The 18689-nt window shown below is 51.3% G+C and overlaps 1 protein-coding gene across 1 annotated transcript; it reads right to left on the bottom strand.

Annotated features, from left to right (window-relative positions):
- Positions 1–1223: 1223 nt before the first annotated feature.
- On the bottom strand, positions 1224–2147 carry LOC311194499 (olfactory receptor 14A16-like; the record flags this gene model as incomplete). Its single annotated transcript, XM_084267605.1, has 1 exon — positions 1224–2147. One exon carries the CDS (start codon positions 2145–2147, stop codon positions 1224–1226), a length of 924 nt encoding a protein of 307 aa, XP_084123731.1.
- Between the last annotated feature and the right edge of the window lie 16542 nt (positions 2148–18689).

Here is an 18689-nt window from a genome sequence, read left to right on the forward strand (position 1 = left end):
GACACGACCCTAATATTCCTTGACATAATTTTCCGGCTCTACCAGGATCCACCTTCCAACTTATAACACGTAGTGTAATAGCTCCTGAAGAAAAGGTGTTCCTGGCATGAAACCTCTGCAGGTAGCACACCAGCAGCCCCATTAACCTCAGCTATCGACAGACTGAACTTCTGACATGTTGTGGTTTTGCCCCAGCTGAGAGCCGGGCACCAGGCAGCTGCTTGTTCATTAAGAGGGTGTGGGGAGGGAGGAATTGAGGGAGGGGGAAAGGGAGGGAGAAGGAAAAACAATGAATCCATAACCTCGAGGTTTGGGAAAAGGACAGTTTACTGGGACAGCAGAGAGGGAGAAACAACAGTAACACTTAGTAATAAAATATACAAATCTGGTGATACACAGTGTGGTTTCTCACCCAACTGGAAAGCTCAGAACATACAGCTCAGAGCCATCCCAAAAATGGACGGCTCCCAAATCCGTGCATCCTGGAGCTGCCTCCTCCTTTCCCCAGCAATCAACCCTTTATGCTGAGCATCTAGTAATTGGAATGGAATCTCCTCTTCAGCCAGTTCAGATCACCTGTCCTGGCTGTGTCCATTCCCTTCTCCTTAGCAGGGAAATATGAACAACTGAAAAGTCCTTGATTGCCTGGTAACAACTAGAAACATCCATGTTCTATCAGCACTGTTCTCATTCCAGCTCCCATACTTTGCATTCTTCTGGCAGCTAGAAGGAAAATTAACTCTATTCTGGACATTACGGAGCACTTCATTAGACTTCTGAAAGATGGGATGTTTTCTAGCTCTCTGAAGCTCAAAAGAGAAACCAGAGAGATGAGTGGCATCTGAATGTCAAAAAGCAAGCAGAGGTGGAAACCTGTGCTGAACTGAAGTTCATACATACATCCAGTCTGCGGAAAGGTGTCCTTAGTCGTAGTTGTATCATCAGGGGAAATGAAAACACCTGAATGATGATGGAAATAAAAGAGATTGAGTAGCGGTAGTGCCGGTACAGGGCAAGGTGAGCATTTCTTATGCTGACGTGAATGGCTTAACCAAGACCTGGAGATACTGCATCAGAAATGGGTTGAACATGAACCATGTTATTATAGTTTAGACAAAGTAGAAGGAAAAATGGCAATTGAAAACCCTACTAAATACAGACTGGTCCTAACGTGAGTTACATGGACAGCTATGTGCAGAAAAACATGAGCAGTTTATTGCTGCTTAGATACTACCAGCCATCAGTTTCCACATGGCATCCTTGAGCTCCTGGTTCCTCATGCTGTAGATGAGGGGGTTCACTGCTGGTGGAAGCACTGAGTAAAGGAATGACAGTACCGGGTCCAGAAATAGGGAGGAGATGGAGGGGGGCTTCAGGTAGGAAAACACACCAGTGGTGACAAACAGGGAGACAACAGTCAGATGAGGGAGGCAGGTGGAAAAGGCTTTGTGCCGTCCCTGCTCCGAGGGGATCCTCAGCACAGCCCTGAAGATCTGCACATAGGATACCACAATGAACACAAAACCACCAGAAACTAAGCAGGCACTGACCACAATGACTGCAATCTCCCTGAGGTAGGCATCTGAGCAGGAGAGCTTGAGGATCTGGGGGATTTCACAGAAGAACTGGTCAACAGCATTGCCATGGCAGAGGGGCAGTGAAAATGTATTGGTTGTGTGCAGCACAGCATTGAGAAACCCAGTGGCCCAGGCAGCTGCTGCCATGTGGACACAAGCTCTGCTTCCCAGGAGGGTCCCGTAGTGCAGGGGGTGGCAGACGGCAACGTAGCGGTCATAGGCCATGACAGTGAGGAGATAGTACTCTGCTGCAATTAAAAATACGAAGAAAAAGAGTTGAGCGACACATCCTGTGTAGGAAATGGCCCTGGTGTTCCACAGGGAATTGGCCATGGACTTGGGAACAGTGGTGGAGATGTAGCCAATGTCAGCAACAGAGAGGTTGAGGAGGAAGAAGTACATGGGTGTGTGGAGGTGGTGGTCACAGGCTACGGTGATGATGATGAGGCCATTGCCCAGGAGAGCAGCCAGGTAGATGCCCAGGAAGAGGCAGAAGTGCAGGAGCTGCAGCTCCCGTGTGTCTGCAAAGGGCAGGAGGAGGAACTGGCTGATGGAGCTGCTGTTGGACATTTCCTTTCTGTGGGCATGGAGACCTGTTCAAGGAAAAGGCAGTTGGGGAAAGAAGTTAGGGAACTCTGAGGAAATCTTCTTGCAACTCTTAGGGATCACACTCAGATTGACTGGTCCTCACAGAGGGAGGTCTGTTTGGTGCTGGCTTGAGCGTGCCACTGCTGGGAGCAGGGTCAGCTGTGGGCTTTCGAGAACTCAGTCCTCCCTGACAGCAGTCAGTAAATAGAAGGATGGTGAGATCTCAGCCTAATCCCCTGTGGATAGGAATGAGCTTTTCAGCACTGTCACTCCAGTTTCACCTGATGGCAGGGCAGAGCTTTGAAGCTTTGGTAACTGTGGGACAAAGACAGCAAGGACAGGAGGGGAAACAGTGCGAAATGCTCCAGCCAAGGCTGGAAGGACAGAAACAGACAGACAGGCACTCAGGAGTTTCTCCTTATTTTGTGTTTGCTATCAAGGACAAGACTCAGTCAGAAACCCTGGAACTCTGCATGCAGAGTCTGTGCTGGGTGGATGAAACCAGAGAGTTGCAGTAGGAAAGTGTGAGCACTGTGGGGGTGTCAGGGAGTTACCAAATCCCCACTGCCAGGGCATTTCTGGGAGCAGCTCCCTCTGTTTCTGCTGCCTGAGCTGCTTCTCTTTGCCCATGTCACCTCCTTCTCTGTGCTCACAGACATCATCCAACCTGCCCTGTACTGAGCTCTACTCTGCAGAGCCCTCCTGGCATCAGGGCACTGCCCCGGGGATCCTCTGTGTGTGCAGGGCTCAGGAGAAGCTCTGACAAGTCCTAATGACCAATGTGTTTGCACTGCCTTCTGCAAAGTGATTAAGAAAAGCTCAGCTCCCAGTTCCCAACCAGTACACAGGAGCAGAAAATTCAAAGCAAAGTCTCTTCACCTGAGTGGAAAATGCATCCTTGGTGTTCTTGAACATACCCAGGGAAGTCGCCAGGGATCCTCTGGAGCTGGGAGCAAACCTGTCCTACACAGCACACTGACAGCAGAAGGAGCCTATACTGTCCTTTGATGGATCACACTCTCCAACCCACAGGTCCTTCTCTATCCCTGTGGAAAGCCCATGAGCCAGGCTGAGTGCTGACCCTGGCAGCAGCAGAGTCCCTGCCCCAGCACACAGTCCCGGCAGGCAAAGGGACCCTGCTCACAAGGACAGCCCTGGGCACCCCTGGGTGCACACGCTGCTTCACACCTCTGCAACCATGCCCAGGAGAAGACAGCTGTCCTGCCCTGTCCCTCTGATGGGGCAGAAGGGCATCCCTTCCAGGCAGCACTTTCTGGTCCTAGAGAGAACCTGTCCTCCTGACAGACCCCACACACTGCCCCATGTCCCAGCTTTAGGAGATCCCTCCAGGAACAGAACCTGCATTGCCCTGCACCCACAGACATACCAGGGAGAGGCTGTGGAGATTTCACCTCCAGTGAGCTCTCAGCATCCATCAGCTCTCTCAGCCTCACAGGTCTCCCCTCGGTGCCTACAGGCAGTGCCCCCAGCCCTGTGTGCTTGGCAGAGGAGCTGCTCCTGGGCAGAGCTGTCTCTCTGCAGCGCTGCAATATTTCTTGAGCTCCCACTGTCCATCCCAGGAGCCCAGCCCAGCTCACAGCAGAAGAAGAGTTGAAGACATCATGCCCTCCATCCTTTCTGGGCTCCTCCCTAGAGCTCCAGGGAACCTACTTTGAAAGACACTGAAGTCCTCACTGATGGTCCCACCCTCTTCTGGTGATAAATCCTCCAGTCCAGCAGAGTTCTTTCTCCTGATCCAACCAGAGCTGGGCAGGAGAATCACCTTTCCTTGTCTCCCCATGGGACAGGACCCCCAGGCAGGGACAGGGAGGGGACTGTTTTCCCCTGTGGAGGTTAAGGAGTATGGCTGCACCCTCCAGGCACCTCATCCTTTCTTTGCAGCCCTGGGGCTGATAAGAGATACAGCTGTTGACTGCGATTGTCTCAAAGCCACCGGAGCTGGGATTCCTCTTTCCCCAATTCCAGTGGGCACAAAACAGGCACCTGCTGCCTGGGAGCTGCTGGTCCCGGTGCCCATGGGAATTACTGAGGGTGGAGGCCAGGAGACAGTTGCTCAGACACCAACCCCTAATGTCACCTGAAGGGCCAGAGGTGGTCCAAGAGACATGAGTGGGTTCAAGGTTCCATAGAACAATGCTGAAAGAGGGCAGTGCCTGGGAGCAGCAGTTTTGAGCTTGGTGGGGAATTCCATTGGCAAAATTCTATGACAGCAGATGGTCACAGTTAGGACCATCCATACCCAGAGGCACCACATGTTCAACAGCAGGTCAATCAGCTGCTTCTTCCTCCTCCTGGCCTTTAAAAACACACAGGAGCTGCAGCTTCTGAAATACTGTCTCTTCCTGGGCATCTTCCTGGCTGCTCCTCTGGGCAACAGTTTAATCATCACTGTTATAGTCTCTCCAACATTTTCCCCTCCCTCAGCAGCCAGTCCCTGGCTGGCAGGGTTTGTGGAAGAATTTGGGCAGGTCATAGGGCAGTTATAACCTCTTACAGCCTGTGACTTTACAGCTGCACAGGCAAACAACCCTGGCAAACTGACACGCCTCATGATCGATGGGTGCCTTGACTACATCATCCCAATCCCATCCCCATCCCAATCACATCCCATCTGTCCTGCATCTTGCCAGGGCAGTATTAACTTCCCCAGGCAGGCAGCACAGGAGAGCTGAGTTAGCCCAGGCTGTTTTTCACACCACTTGACATCACTCCCCTATAAAAAGGGCTTGTTGGGGAGGGGCACTCCTGGTGCCTCCAGGGCAGTGCAACTGCATCCAAGTCATCGGACTGGTCATAATGTTGTGCAGTTATTGGGTCATAACTGGGTATAAGTGAAATTCACTGTGGGCTGGTTTTGTCCTCCTTTCATTGTGATTTTGTCAGTAAACTGTACTTAGGCCACTGCTTGGAGCTGAACCACCACACGCCTTTTTAAATCACAAGGTGGGGCCTGAAGGTTTTGATAATGGTAGAGGATGAGGTCAGGGGTGCTTTTTCCTCCCCTTTTCCCTTTAGGCTTTTTACATCATCTGTTGAGAATGTTGACTATCCTGGGATGTTCAGACCAGCATATGTGTCTTGCTCTCTGTCCTGAATGTCTGTCTGGACATACGTGTAACCAACAACTGTTCCAAGAATATTGCCAAGAGGTCTTCCCTGGGCTGAAGGGTCAGGGGTGGCATGGGGTGTGGGAGGGCATGAAAAAATACCTAGACAAGAAAAACAGATCCAGAGGCACTGTGGCTGCCCAGGTCTCAGAAAACACCACCACAGCTGAGCCAGAAAGATCCCTTACAACAGGCACTGGAGCTACCCATGCCTCAGAGAGTGCAGCTCCTCCAGTCTCCCCAACAAGCACCATGGGTGCTCAAACCTCAGAGGCCAACCCCAGAGCTGATCCAGACAGCCAACCAGTACGACTGTCAATCACCTCTATCCAGAAGAAGAAATACATGGAGAAATCACTCCTCATTGTGAAAGATGATGATGAACTGGGACCATTGCAAGGACCTGAAGAGGCAATACCAGAGGTTATAACCCGATCCTTGTCCTTGAGCTGAAAGATAAGCCTTCAGCCACCTTCCAGGGGAGCACATCATCACCTGGCTACTCCGAAACTGGGACAATGGGGCACGCAGCAGGGAGAAGGCAGGGAGGCCAAGCAGCTGGGATCCCTGTCCAGAGAAGGAGGCAGTAACAAGGCAATTGGAAGGAAGTCTCAAGCTCTCAGCCTCCGGAGGTGACTTTGATCAAGTGTAAGGGCAAGGTACCAGTTCATTGAAGATGCTGTCTATTAGCCAGACAAGTGGACAACCATGGAGCAGGATATCCATTATTTGATGGGATTAGCCATGTGAGAGATGATTTAGTGTGGTCCTGATGATTTGCAGCTCTGTCCATACTGTGCATAGACTTCCTGCAGAGAGGGCACTTTGAAGACCCAAAAGGGTACCAGTGGGCTTTTGGAACAGCAGCCTCAAGGACAGAAGAAATTGAATAAGTGTCTCTTCTGCCTGGACGGTCAGAAGACCCTTCTGTTGTGGGGCTGCTAAAGGTTGAAGAACAGTGAGTACCAATTGCTACCATGATGGTGGACAGGCAACAATACCACACCCAACAGAGACTCCCTGATTCCCATTCAGAAACTGATCATCAACTGGAGAGTCAGGGAGTGATTGGTAGAACCCGCTCATCCTTCAACAGTTTGATCGGGCCAGTGCAGAAGCCCAATGCAGAGTGGAGGCTGACGCTGGACTATCGTGCCCTGAGTGCTCCCTCTGAGCGCTGCAGTGCCAGACATGGTGGAACTCCAGTATGAACTGGAGTCAAAAGCAGCCAAGTGCTACACTACAATTGACATTGTAAATGTGGTTTTCTTGACTCCTTTGGCAGCAGAATACAGGCCACAGTTTGCTTTCAGTTGGAAGGGAATGCAGTACACCTGGGATTGACTGCCCCAGGGCTGGAAACACAGCCCCACCATCTGCCATGGACTGATCCAGTCTGCATTAGAGCTGGATGAAGCCCCAGAGCACCTACAGTATATTGATGATGTCATGGCATGGGACAACACACCTGAGGAATTTTTTGAGAAAGAGAAGAAAATAATCTGAATTCTGTTAAAGCTGGTTTTGCCATCAGACAGAGTAAGGGCAAGGGACCTGCTTAAGGAATCCACTTTTTAGGAATAAAATAGCAGGATGGGTGTCATCAGATCCCATTGGATGTTATCAATATAATAGCAGCTATGTCTCCACCCACCCACAAAAAGGAGACACAAGCTTTCCTAGGCACTGTGGGTTTCTGGAGAATGCATATCCCAAACCACAGTTTCATTGTCAGCCCTTTCTACCGTGTAACCTGGTAAGAGAACGATTTCCAATGGGTCCCTGACCAGTGAGAAGCCTTTGAAGAGATCAAACAGGAGATAGTCTGTGTAGTAGCCCTTGGGCCAGTCCAGACTGTGCCAGATGTAAAAAATGTGTTCTACAGGACAGCCTGGGAGAATGACCCTACCTGGAGACTCTGGCAGAAAGCACCAGGGGAGGCTCAAGGTCAGTCTCTCTGGTTTTGGAGTCGGGGTTACAGAGGATCCAGACACTCTAACAGAAAAGGAAATACTGGCCGTCTATGAAGGGGTTCGAGCCACTTCAGAAGCGATTGGAACTGAAGCCCAGCTCCTCCTGGCACCCCGACTGCTGGTGCTGGTCGGGATGTTCAAAGGGAAGGCCCCTCCTACACACCATGCCACTCATGCTATGTGGAGCAAGTGGGTCACATTTATCACACAGTGGGCTGGAATAGGAAACCCCAATTGCACAGAAATCCTGGAAGTGATCACAGACTGGCCAGAGGGCAAAGATTTTGGAATATCACCAGAGAAGCAGGTGACGTGCTGAATAGTGCATAGTGTGTAGTGAACGTCCAGAAAATTAGAAAAAATATGCCCTGTTCACCGATGGGTCCTGTGGCATTGCTGGTAAACATCAGAGGTGGAAAGCTGCTGTATGGAGTCCTACACAAATTGCAGAAGCTGCCTATGGAGAAGGCAAATCCAGCCAGTTTGCAGAGGTGAAAGCCATCCAGTTGGCTTTAGAAAATGCCAAAGGAGAAAAAAGGCCAAATATTACATATTTCTCTATAGTATTTCCTGGATGGTGGTCCATGGCAGATAGTCTAAATAATAAATACTGTTATGAACCTCCCCAGTACTGTGAAAATGTAAGATCTGGGCATGATTTAGATGGTGTGGAAACAGGGGTGGATAATGTCCTTCTACTGGACAGGCCAGAGCTCACCTCCCCAAGCAGGCTGCAAAGCTGAGCTGAGTTCACCTGGGCTGTTTTCCATACCACCTGACATCACTTCCCCATCAAAGGGGCTGGTTGGGGAGGGCTGGTCATGGCATGGCAGAGCACTCTGTTATTGTTGGGTTTGTAAGGTTCTATCTTTGCTATCACTGGGTATGAGTGCAATTTGGGCTGTTATTGTTCCCCTTTTATAGTGCTTCTGTAAGTAAACTGTCCTTATCCTAGCCCACAGAGGCTCTGTCTGTTTCTCCTCCGCGAGTGAGAGAGCAGCATGTGGGACTCAGCCATTGTTTGGGGCTGAACCACCACAGTTTCCAGCCACAAGCAGCGAGCTTCTCTAAGAGAAAGTTCTGGAAAAATGTGTCCAATGTGTTGCCTTTTGGTAAGGCATGGCGACCTGGTTCAGGAACGGCAACGGCGCCACACTCTGGCAGCACGGTCCATTCAGCTCACAGACACCAATGTGGTGGACGGCAAATGGCGTTTATTAGAGAGGGGCGCGGGGCTTTATACCCCAGGGATCGGATGTCACTTCCGTCCGCTTACCTCACCGGCTACCTACTATTGGTTACCTAAAGAGAGGGGGGGGTCCTACCTTTCCGTACAGCCCGAAATCTTCCGACCGCCAGGCCCTATGTACCGACACCAATGCCTTGCTAAAGTCAAGGTAGACAACATCCAGAGCCCTTCCCTTGTCCAAGAAGCAGGTCACTCTGTCATAGAGAGAGATTCAGTGGGTCAAACAGGACCTGCCCTTATGAACCCAAGTTGACTGGACCCGATCACCTGGGGGTTCTTCATGAACTGGATAATGCTGCTCAGGATGTTCTGCTCCATCAGCTTCTCTGGGACTGAAGTCAAACTATCAGGCCTGTAATTTCCTTGATCATCCTTCTGTCCGTTCTTATATAGGGGGGTACGTTGACTGATCCAGTCAGCCAGGACTGATGGAAAGTGGCTTGGTGAACCCCCCTTGCCAGCTCTTTCAGCACCCCTGGGTGCATCCCATTCAGCCCCACAGATCTGTGCACATCTCTGTGGTGAAGCAGGACCATCTCCTCCTGGATTGAGGGGGGCTCATTCTGCTCCCTGTCCCTGTCTCCTAGCTCAGGGAATTGGATTCTCTCTGTATAACTGCTCCTATTGCTAAAGACAGTGGCAAAGATTTCATTAAGCACCTCAGCCTTGTCCTCATCTTTCCACAATGTTTCCTCCTGAATCTGATAGGGGATGGAGGGTCTCCCTGGTCTTTCTTTTATTTAAATGGAGGACAGATGAATTTCTAGCTGGGCTTTGGACCAACAATGAGGAGAAACTCTCATCCTGTTGTTCTTCCGTCAGTGTTACACATCACACGGTGCCCCAGGAAGAGCCAGAGAAATGCCTGAGGGACAAGGACCTGTCTTCCCTGGGGCTGGTGTCAGGGCTTGGCCTTTCTGCTTCATCAAACCAACCCAGGGCTTTATCAGCATCTCAGCTGCTTGTACATTGCCTTTGCCTACCAGCCAACATGGCCTCCAATTACCTGTTCTAACGAGTCCCTGGGGAGGCTCAGCCAGCAGTGGCTCTCAGCGGGACTCATTAATACTTCAGGTACTTTGGCTTCTACTTTTGACATGGAGATTTTTGTGTAATTTCTTCTCAGTACCTGAGCTTCAAGGACTCAGCACCAAATGCACCCCAGGGCTCATTAAAAATAAAAAAGCAAGCCCTAACGAGCTATGTCTCTTCATGTGATTATCTTCAAGTCTTCAAGAGATGTACAGATCATTGAAGCTGTTTCAAAGGGAGCTCAGAGTAAAATTGATTTATTTTTAAGGGTGTAGGATATTATTTTCACTTTAGAGTAGAGGTGACAACCTCTGACTGAGGTTGATCCAGGGGGTCTCCTAAGGAGGTCTGGACTGTCCCGAAAAAGGGTCTCTTGAGGCAGTGGGGACAACCTTGCCTCACATCTCCACAAGCCCACCATGACTCTCACCAGCCAGCTGGGACTTGCATCCCTTGTCCTTACATCAGGTCTCTCTGCTGCACTCCACAGTGGGGCATTACAGCCCCTCTGTACCAGCTCCCCTGCTTTCCTTAGAGAACTGGCTGCACACAGCCAGCACAGAGGGAGTTATTTTCCAAAAACAAAAGAAACCTGACAAGATTCACCATTAAATTAAACACTCCTCACTCTATGCCAAGTGCAATCTGCCACCAGTGGGGTTCACCTGCCACAAAGCTTAACCCTGTGAGAGATTTTCTTTTGATAAAGGAGACTGTGAAATCACCGCAACTCAAGAGCTGGCTAAAGACAGAATGAGTCAGACAACTGCCAGAAAGGCAAGGGTTTAACTCCCTGAAACTCAGAGCAGCAGCTGGATGGTTGAGAGGTGTCTGAATGGTCCAAGGGGAAGGGGAAGGGATATCTAGAGAGCAACCAGAAGCACTGCTCTGCAGATCCACTCTTGGAACAATGATTTCAGACTTGGTCAATTGACTTTGGACAGGTAGAAATATGTGACAGACAGGGGAGATTAAATGCACAGCTGTCCTGTTTCAGGCCAGGCAAAAGTTCACCTCCCCAAGCAGCCAGCAAATGTGATCTGAGTTAGCACAGCTGAACTGAGTGTGTCCAGGCTGTTTTCCACACCACCTGATATCCCTCCCTCATAAAAGGGGCTGGTTGGGTAGGGGCCCTCCTGGGTTCCTTAAGGGTAGTCTGAGTGTGACTGGGGTGTTTTCTTTGTCCTTGCATTGTGCAGTACCTTGTGATCCTTTGGTCAATAAATTACTCTGTGTTGTCACTGGATGTGAGTGTAGTCTGCAGTGTGCTATTATCATTTTTTCACCATGATTTTGTCAGTAAACTGTCCTCCTCCCAGCCGAACAGAGGGTCTGTCTGTTGCTCCTCCAGGAGTGAGCATTATAACCTGACCCCTGTACATGAGTGAGCTGGGAGAAATGAGAAAAGATTTCAGCTGCCTTCCTGGGGAGCACATCATCACCTGGCTACTCTGATGCTGGGACAATGGGGCACACAGCCTGGAATTAGAAGGCAGGGAGGCCAAGCAGCTGGGATCCCTGCCAGAGAAAGAGTCATTGACAAGGTGATTGGAAAGAAGTCTCAAGCCCTCAGGCTCTGGAGGCACTTCTGTCAAGTGTGGGGTAAAGTACCAGTTCAGTGAGGAAATTCGGTCATGTGTTGGCCAGGCAAGTGCATGACCACAGAGCAGAGTATGGAGTATTTGAGGGGATTAGCCATGTGAGAGATGAATTACTATGATCCTGATGATCTGCAGCTATCCACCAATCCTGATGAAGTCCAATGTTCCTCACACATGTGGCGTAAATCTGTGTGGAGTGTACCAGCATCATATGCCAACTGACTGGCAGTAATGGATTGGGGAAAGGAAGAAGCACTGACAGTGGCTGAGGTGTCTGGCCAACTCTGTCTATAGGAAGAAAGTCTTTGTTCCTCCCTTGTCTCAGCTGTGAATAAGTTGTCCTGAGAGGTCTGGCAACTCAAAGAGGATGTGTCCTACTGCCCACCTGGGCAGATAATAATTTCAGCTACCTGAAGGAGGCCTTCCCCTGTTCCAGAAAAAAGTACACACCGAGAGGCATCCTGTGGTTCTCCCTGCATGACCATGGTGAAGACATGAGGAGGTGAGATGGGAAACCCACCTGTCATGGTTTTACCCCGGCTGAGAGCCGAGATCCAAGCAGCTGCCTGTTCCTTAAAGGAAAAAAGCAGGGGAAGAGGGAAGGGGGGGAGGTGAGAGGTAAGGGAAGGGAAAAGGAATGGGCAAATAACCCCAAAAGCAAGAAATAGGAGGCCCGTGGGTTGGGATAAGGATAGTTTACTAAGATAACAGAAAGATACAATGTAACAATGCTAACAGGACTTCAGAGCAAAAATATATGAAGATGTTGCTACACAATGCAGTTTCTCACTGAACCCACAGCTCAGGCCGTGCCACCCAGAGCCGTCCTGGAACCCGACCGTCCCCCAAGAACCGCGTGTCCCGGAGCCGCTTCTGCTCTTCCTCCTGTCAGCCCCCCAATATCCTGGGCAGGACGTAATTGGCATGGAATACTCTCTTTGGTCAGCTCGGTCACCTCTCCTGGCTTCACCCCTCCTTTCTCATGAAGAGCTGAGAAAGTCCTTGACTGTCTGACAGGAACTAGAAACATCAGGGTGTTACCAGCACTGCTTTCATTTTAACTCTCAAACACAGCATTCCATCTGCTGCTACAAATGAAGTTAACTCCATCCTGACCAAAAACAGGACAGTTGAGTATAACAGGAATTCCCTTCCCTACTCAACCTAGGTACACTATTTCTGATGCAGGCCAGCATAATCTTGGCCTTTTTAGCCACCTGGACACATTCCTGGCTCATGTTCAGCTGGCTTTACACTAACACCCACAGCTTTATACTAACACCCCCAGGTCCTTTTCTCCTCTAGGGAGCTCTCCATCTACACTGCCCCAGGCCTGTAGCACTGCCTGGGGTAATTGTGACCAAAGTGCAGGACCCAGCACTTGGCCTTGTTGGACCCTGTCACTGTTGAGATGGACAAACGACACATACAAGAGGTCTCCTGGTGCACAAACTAAAAGGACCCGATTTAGTTCTGTATCCTCATTTTATATATGCTACTACTACACGTGTCCTTTTGCTAACTGTCTCTCAGGTAGATGCTATCATGCAATTGGTTGACGTTTTTAACTTCACTAACAAGGTTTATCTCTTGACAGGTTCTTTCATCTGCAGTCAGCAAATTCCTTAAAATGGTTTACTTCTCTGGATGTTCTACACTTCCTCTTTCTCAAGGGTGCACTTTAATATCTTCAAGGCCCAGCTCTATATTCTCAACCAAGGGTTCTACAGGCCTGTCATAGTTCCCCACAACTCCCCCTTTTTGTATTTGTGCTACAGAAATCACGTTCATCGTCCACTGCAGGGCCCTTTGCAGCAGAGAGATAATTCAGGGCAACATTAGTAACACAACCACAATAACTACTAGAACAATCAATCCAGCCTTTATTGCAGACAGCAATACCCCTCTAGGTAAAGCAACAGGAACATTAAAAGACCTTGATACCTTGTTTGAGGTATAATTACACCCTGTGGCAGCATTTTGATAAATTGACAAAGTAGCATTAACGTTTTGTCCCGTTTGAGTTGTATTCTAATTATAATTAAACTTCATACAGGTGTCCACTGTCACTGCTCCCAGCAATTCCAGCTCTTGGGGTTCTTTTGTCACTTGTGGCGAGCGGGCAAAAAACCCCGTCCCGATTGTCCGCGCAGGACTGGGGGGTAGCACACAGGTTGGGCTCTTTGATGAGGTTTGGCCTTGTGTCCACAGGCAGACCAATGAGACTGAGCTCTGAAAACAGGTTCTCCTCTGATGCTCTTGCCAGAATAATGGAATCCTTACCTGTAGTATTGGCCAGGGTGACCCACATATTGCTCTTCTACTGTGTTGGCATCACGAATGTGCTAACCCCAGTCATATTATGACCTGGTTTCCCACGCCCCTACTTTCTTCCGCCCCCAGGTTTCAACAACACTGATTTCCCATGCCCCTAGCTTCCCATCACCCTGGTTTCCCATGTTCCCAGTTTCTCAGGACCAAGGTTTTCCACAGCCCTGGTTTCCCAGGTAACTGAATTTACAAGACCAAGGTTTCCTGGCACACTGTTTTCCACGAGCCACTTGTTTCTTGGGGTCTTGTTTCCTGGGACACTGTTTTTCCAGGGCACTGATTTTCCAGGTCGCCATTTTCCCGCACCCCCAGTTTCCCGGCACCCTGGTATCCTGTCTTCTGGGTTTTTTGCGCCCCCGAAGTTCCCATGCCACTGGTTTCCCCTGTCCCCAGTTTCCCCACCCCTTTTTTCCATTCACCCTGGTTTCCCACACCATGGTTTCCCATGCCCTTACTTTCCCATGCCCCCTGGTCCCACGCGACTGGTTTCCTGCGCCCCTCATTTCCCAGCACCCTGGTTTCTCATGGCCCCAGCTACCCAGGACCCGGCTTTCCCACCGCCCTGGTTTCCCAGGTCACTGACTTTACAGGACTCCTGTTTCCTGGCACCCTGGTTTCCACGAGCGCCTGGTTTCTTTGGTCCTGCTTTCCCGGGCCGCTGGTTTCCCAGAGCTCTGATCTTCCAGGACGCTGGTTTCCCGTGCCCCCAGTTGCCCAGCACCCTGGTTTGCCACACTCCTGGTTACTTGCACCCCCAGTTTCCAATGTCACTTGTTTCCTGCACACCCAGTTTGCCTGGACCACAGTTTCCTGGAAATACTGTGTCTCCCCAGCCCTGTTTCCTCCACCTCCAGTTTCCTGGAAACCTGATTTCCTGTGCCCCTAGTTTCCCAAACCTCAGGTTCCCATGCCACTAGTTTCCCACGCTCCTAGTTTCCCAGCACCCTGGTTTCTCATGCCCCCAGTTTCCTAGGACTGAGGTTTCCCATGCCCCTGGTTTCCTGGGTCACTGAATTTTCAGGACCCTGGTGTCCTGGAACCCCAGTTTTCATGAGCTTCTGGCTTCTCTGGCCCTGTTTTCCCGGGGAGGTGTTTTCCTGGGGTCTCGTTTCACAAGGCACTGATTTTCCAGGGCCTCGATTTCTTGCACCCCCAGTTGCCCAACACCAGTTTTACTGGCACTCCATTTTTCTGTGAACCCATTTTGCGAGCACCCCAGTTTCCTGGCACACCTGCGTCTGCGCACTCTTGTTTCCTGCCCCCACAGTTTCCCGTTACATCGGTTTCTCAGCACCTTGGTTGCCTGTGCCCCCAGTTTCCTAGCACCCTTGTTTCCGCTACCCCCAGCTTCTTCAGCCCTGATTTCCTGGGCGGCAGGTTTTCCTGGGCACTGATGTTCCAGGATGAAGGTTTCCTGTTGCCCCTGTTTCCTGAGCCACAGGTTTCCCACACCCCCAGTTTCCTGCGCCAATTTTTTCAATTCAAGCCGGGTTCCCGCCACCCTGGTTTCATATGTGCCCAGTTTGCTGGCACAACAGTGTCTCCCTACCCCGGTTTCCAATGCACCCAGTTTCCTGGCACATGGGCTTCCACCACCCTGGTTCCTGAGGCCTCAGTTTTCTAGCACCCCATTTTCCCAGCAACTCAGATCCCCGCGCCCCCTGTTTACTGGCATCCTGGTTTCCCGGCACACCGGTTTCCCAGCCTTCTGATTTCCTGCACCCCGCATTTCCTGTACCACTGGTTTCCCACGTCCCCAGTTTTCCGCACACCTTTTTTCAGAACCCCAGTTTTCTGATACACTGGGGTCTCCCCACCCTGATTTCCCGTGCCACCAGTGTTCCACCACCCCGGTTTCCCACACTCCCAGTTTCCCGTGCCCATGTTTTCTCATGCCACTGGTTTCCAATACACCCACTGTCCGCACCCCTTGTTACCATTCATGCTGGTTACTTTCACTCCAGTTTCCATGAGCCCCTGGTTTCTTTGTCCTGGTTTTCCGGGCTGCTGGTTTTCCGGCGTGCTGATTTTCCAGGACAATGCTTTACCGTGCCCCAATTGCCCTTCAGCCTGGTTTACCTGCACCCTGGTTTCCTGCATGCCCATTTTGCCAGCACCCCAGTTTCTAGGCACATTGGTTACCCAGCAGCTTTGTTTCCTGCGCCCCCAGTTACCTAGAACTCTTACTTCTTGGAAACCTGTTTTCCCGCGACCCTAGTTTCCTACGCCCCCAGGTTTCCCATGCTACTTTTTCACACACCCCCTGTTTCCCAGCACCCTGGTTTCCCATGCTACTTTTTCACACACCCCCAGTTTCCCCACGCCCTTGGTTTCCCAGGTCACTGAATTTACAGGAGACTGGATTCCCAGCACCACAATTACAATGAGTCCCTGGTTTCTTGGGCTGTTGGTTTTCCAGAGCACTGGTTTTCCAAGACACTGGTTTCTTGCATTACCAGTTTCCTGGCAACCCAGTTTCTCGCACTCCCGGTGTCCGGCGGACCCAGTTACCATGCCGCTGGTATCCTACGTCCCCATTTTCCCACACCCCTTTCTTCCATTTACACCAGTTTCCAGGCACCCCAGTTTCCATGACCCCTGCCTTCTTGGGCCCTGGTTTCCCAGGCTGATGGTTTCCCGGGGCACTGATTTCCAGGACACCAGTTTTTAGGTGCCCCAAGTTGCCCTGTACCCTTGTTTCCAGAGACTCTGGTTTCCTACGTGCCCTGTTAGCTGGCACCTTGGTTTCCTGGAACACCGACGTCTCCCCACTCCGGTTTCACACACCCCCAGTTTCCCGGCACACTGTTTTCCCAGCACCCCGGCTTCCAATGCCCCCAGTTGCCTAGCACACAAAGGTCTCCCCACCCTGGTTCCTGTGCCCTCACTTTCCTGGCAGCCTGGTCTCCCAGCAACCTGGTTTCCTGCGGCCCTAGTTTTCCACGTCCCCGTGTTCCTGCACTACTGGTTTCCCATGCCCCTAATTTCCCAGCACCCTGGTTTCACATGCCCTCAGTTTTCCAGGACCCAGGTTTCCCACGCTCCTGGTTTCTCAGGTCACTGACTTTACAGGACCCTGGTTTCCAGGCACCCCGGTTTCCATGAGCCCCTGGTTTAATTTCCACTGGTTTCCTGGGCCACTGCTTTTCCAGAGAACTGTTTTTCCAGGATGCTTGTTTCCCACGCACCCAGTTTACCGGAATCCCAGTTTCCTGCACACCCAGTTTCCTGTGCCCCCCAGTTTCCTGCAAGCCCATTGTGCTGGCACCTCATTTTCCCAGATCACTGTTGTCTCTCCAGTGAAGCTTGCCACACTTGCAGTTTCCCAGCACATCGCTTTCCTAGCATCACAGTTTCCCGGCAACCCAATTTCCCGTGCAATTACTTTCCCACATCCCCAGATTCCTGTGCCAGTGGTTTCATGCACCCTTAGTTTCACAGCACCCTGGTTTCTCATGCCTCCAGTTTCCCAGGACCCAGGTTTCCCATGCCCCTGGTTTCCTGGGTCACAGAATTTACAGGGCGCTGCTTTCCCAGCACCCCAATTTCCACAAGCCCCTAGTTTTTTGGGCCCTATTTACTTGGGCCACTGTTTTCCCGGGGCACTGATTTTCCAGGATACCAGTTTCCTGCGCCTCCAGTTGCCCAGCACCCTGGTTTCCCATGCTCCCAGTGTCCTGCGCATCCAAGTTTGTGCACACTGCAGTTTGCCAGCACACCAGGGTCTCCCCACACAGGTTTCCTGCACCCCCAGTTTCCTGGGACCCCATTTCCCCAGCACACTGACATTTCTCCACCCCGCTTCCCCGCACCCACAGTTTTCACTGCATGCCATTCTCCTGGCAGCCCGGTCTCCAGGCACCCCCAGTTTCCTAGTGCGCCGGTTTACCGGCACCCAGGTTTCCCTCACTCATGGTTTCTTGCACCGCCCCGGTTCCTATGTCACTGGTTTCCCACTTTGCCAGTTTCTCGTTCCCCATTTTTCCATTCACACTGTTTTCCCGGTCACCTGGTTTCCTAGGACCCTACTTTCCCACACCCCCAGATTCCTGTGCCACTGGATCCCACACCTGTATTTTCACAGCATGTGGTTTCTCATACCCCCAGTTCCCCAGGACCCAGCTTTCCCACGGCCATGGTTTCCCAGGTCACTGAATTTACAGGACCCCAGTTTCCCAGCACCAAGTTTTCCACGAACTCCTGGTTTCCTGTGCCCTGATTTCCCAAGATGCTATTTTCCCTGGGCACTGATTTTCCATGTCACTGGTTTCCTGCGTGCCCAGTTTTCCGGCACCCCACTGGGGTCGCCTCACCCTGGTTTCCGTGAACCCAGGTTACCTGCACTCCTGGTTTCCCACACTCCCCTGTTCCAGTGCCACTGTTTTTTCCTGCCCCCACTTTCCCGTGTGCCTTTTTCCATTCACCCCAGTTTCCTGGAAACCCTGGTTTCCATGACCCCTGGTTTCTAAGTCCCTGGTTTCCTGGGCCACAGATTTTCCAGGACGCTGGTGTCCTGTGACCTCAGTTGCCTGGCACCCTGGGTTAACAGTTTTGTGTAGCTGTGCTGCTGAGATGGCTTCTGCAAAAAGCATCTGGAAGCTCTCTGCATGCCCCAGACTGTGAATATTGGCCAATTCAAGGCCAAAGTTGCTGCTGACTAGGGCCAAGCCAATCGGAGATGGTCACAACACATCTGTGAATCACATATAGGAGAAAAATAAACTGCAGGCAGGTGCATATTGCCACCGGAGAAGGGAGTGAGAAGATGTAACAATCTGAGTGACACCAGGGACGGGCCCAAAGGAGAAGGGGGGAAGAATGAGGCACTCTGGGTGCTGGAAAGAGAGATTCACCTGCAGCCTGTGGAGAAGACCATGGTGGAGCGGGTGTACCCTCGCAGCCCATGGATATGGATGGGGAGCAGAGACATCTATGGCCTGTCAAGAGATTGATCCACACCACATCAGGCTTGCCAAGGGACTTGTGACTTTGCAGGGGACCAGGCTGTGGGAGTCTGGGCCCAAATGTCAGCACCCCATGGAAGGGAGTCCTGCTGAGGCCTGTGGTGAGGAGATGACTCCCCGACAGAGAGGACTCACGCTGCAGAAGTTTGTAGAGGAAACTCTCCCGTGAGTGGGACCCCATGGTGCCACAGACGAAGGGGGGGTGTGTGGAATGCCCCCTCCTCCCCCCACCCCCACCAGCTAGGA

Source organism: Gallinula chloropus, assembly GCF_964237585.1.
Source record: "Gallinula chloropus genome assembly, chromosome: 8".
NCBI classification, from domain to species: Eukaryota; Metazoa; Chordata; class Aves; order Gruiformes; family Rallidae; genus Gallinula; species Gallinula chloropus.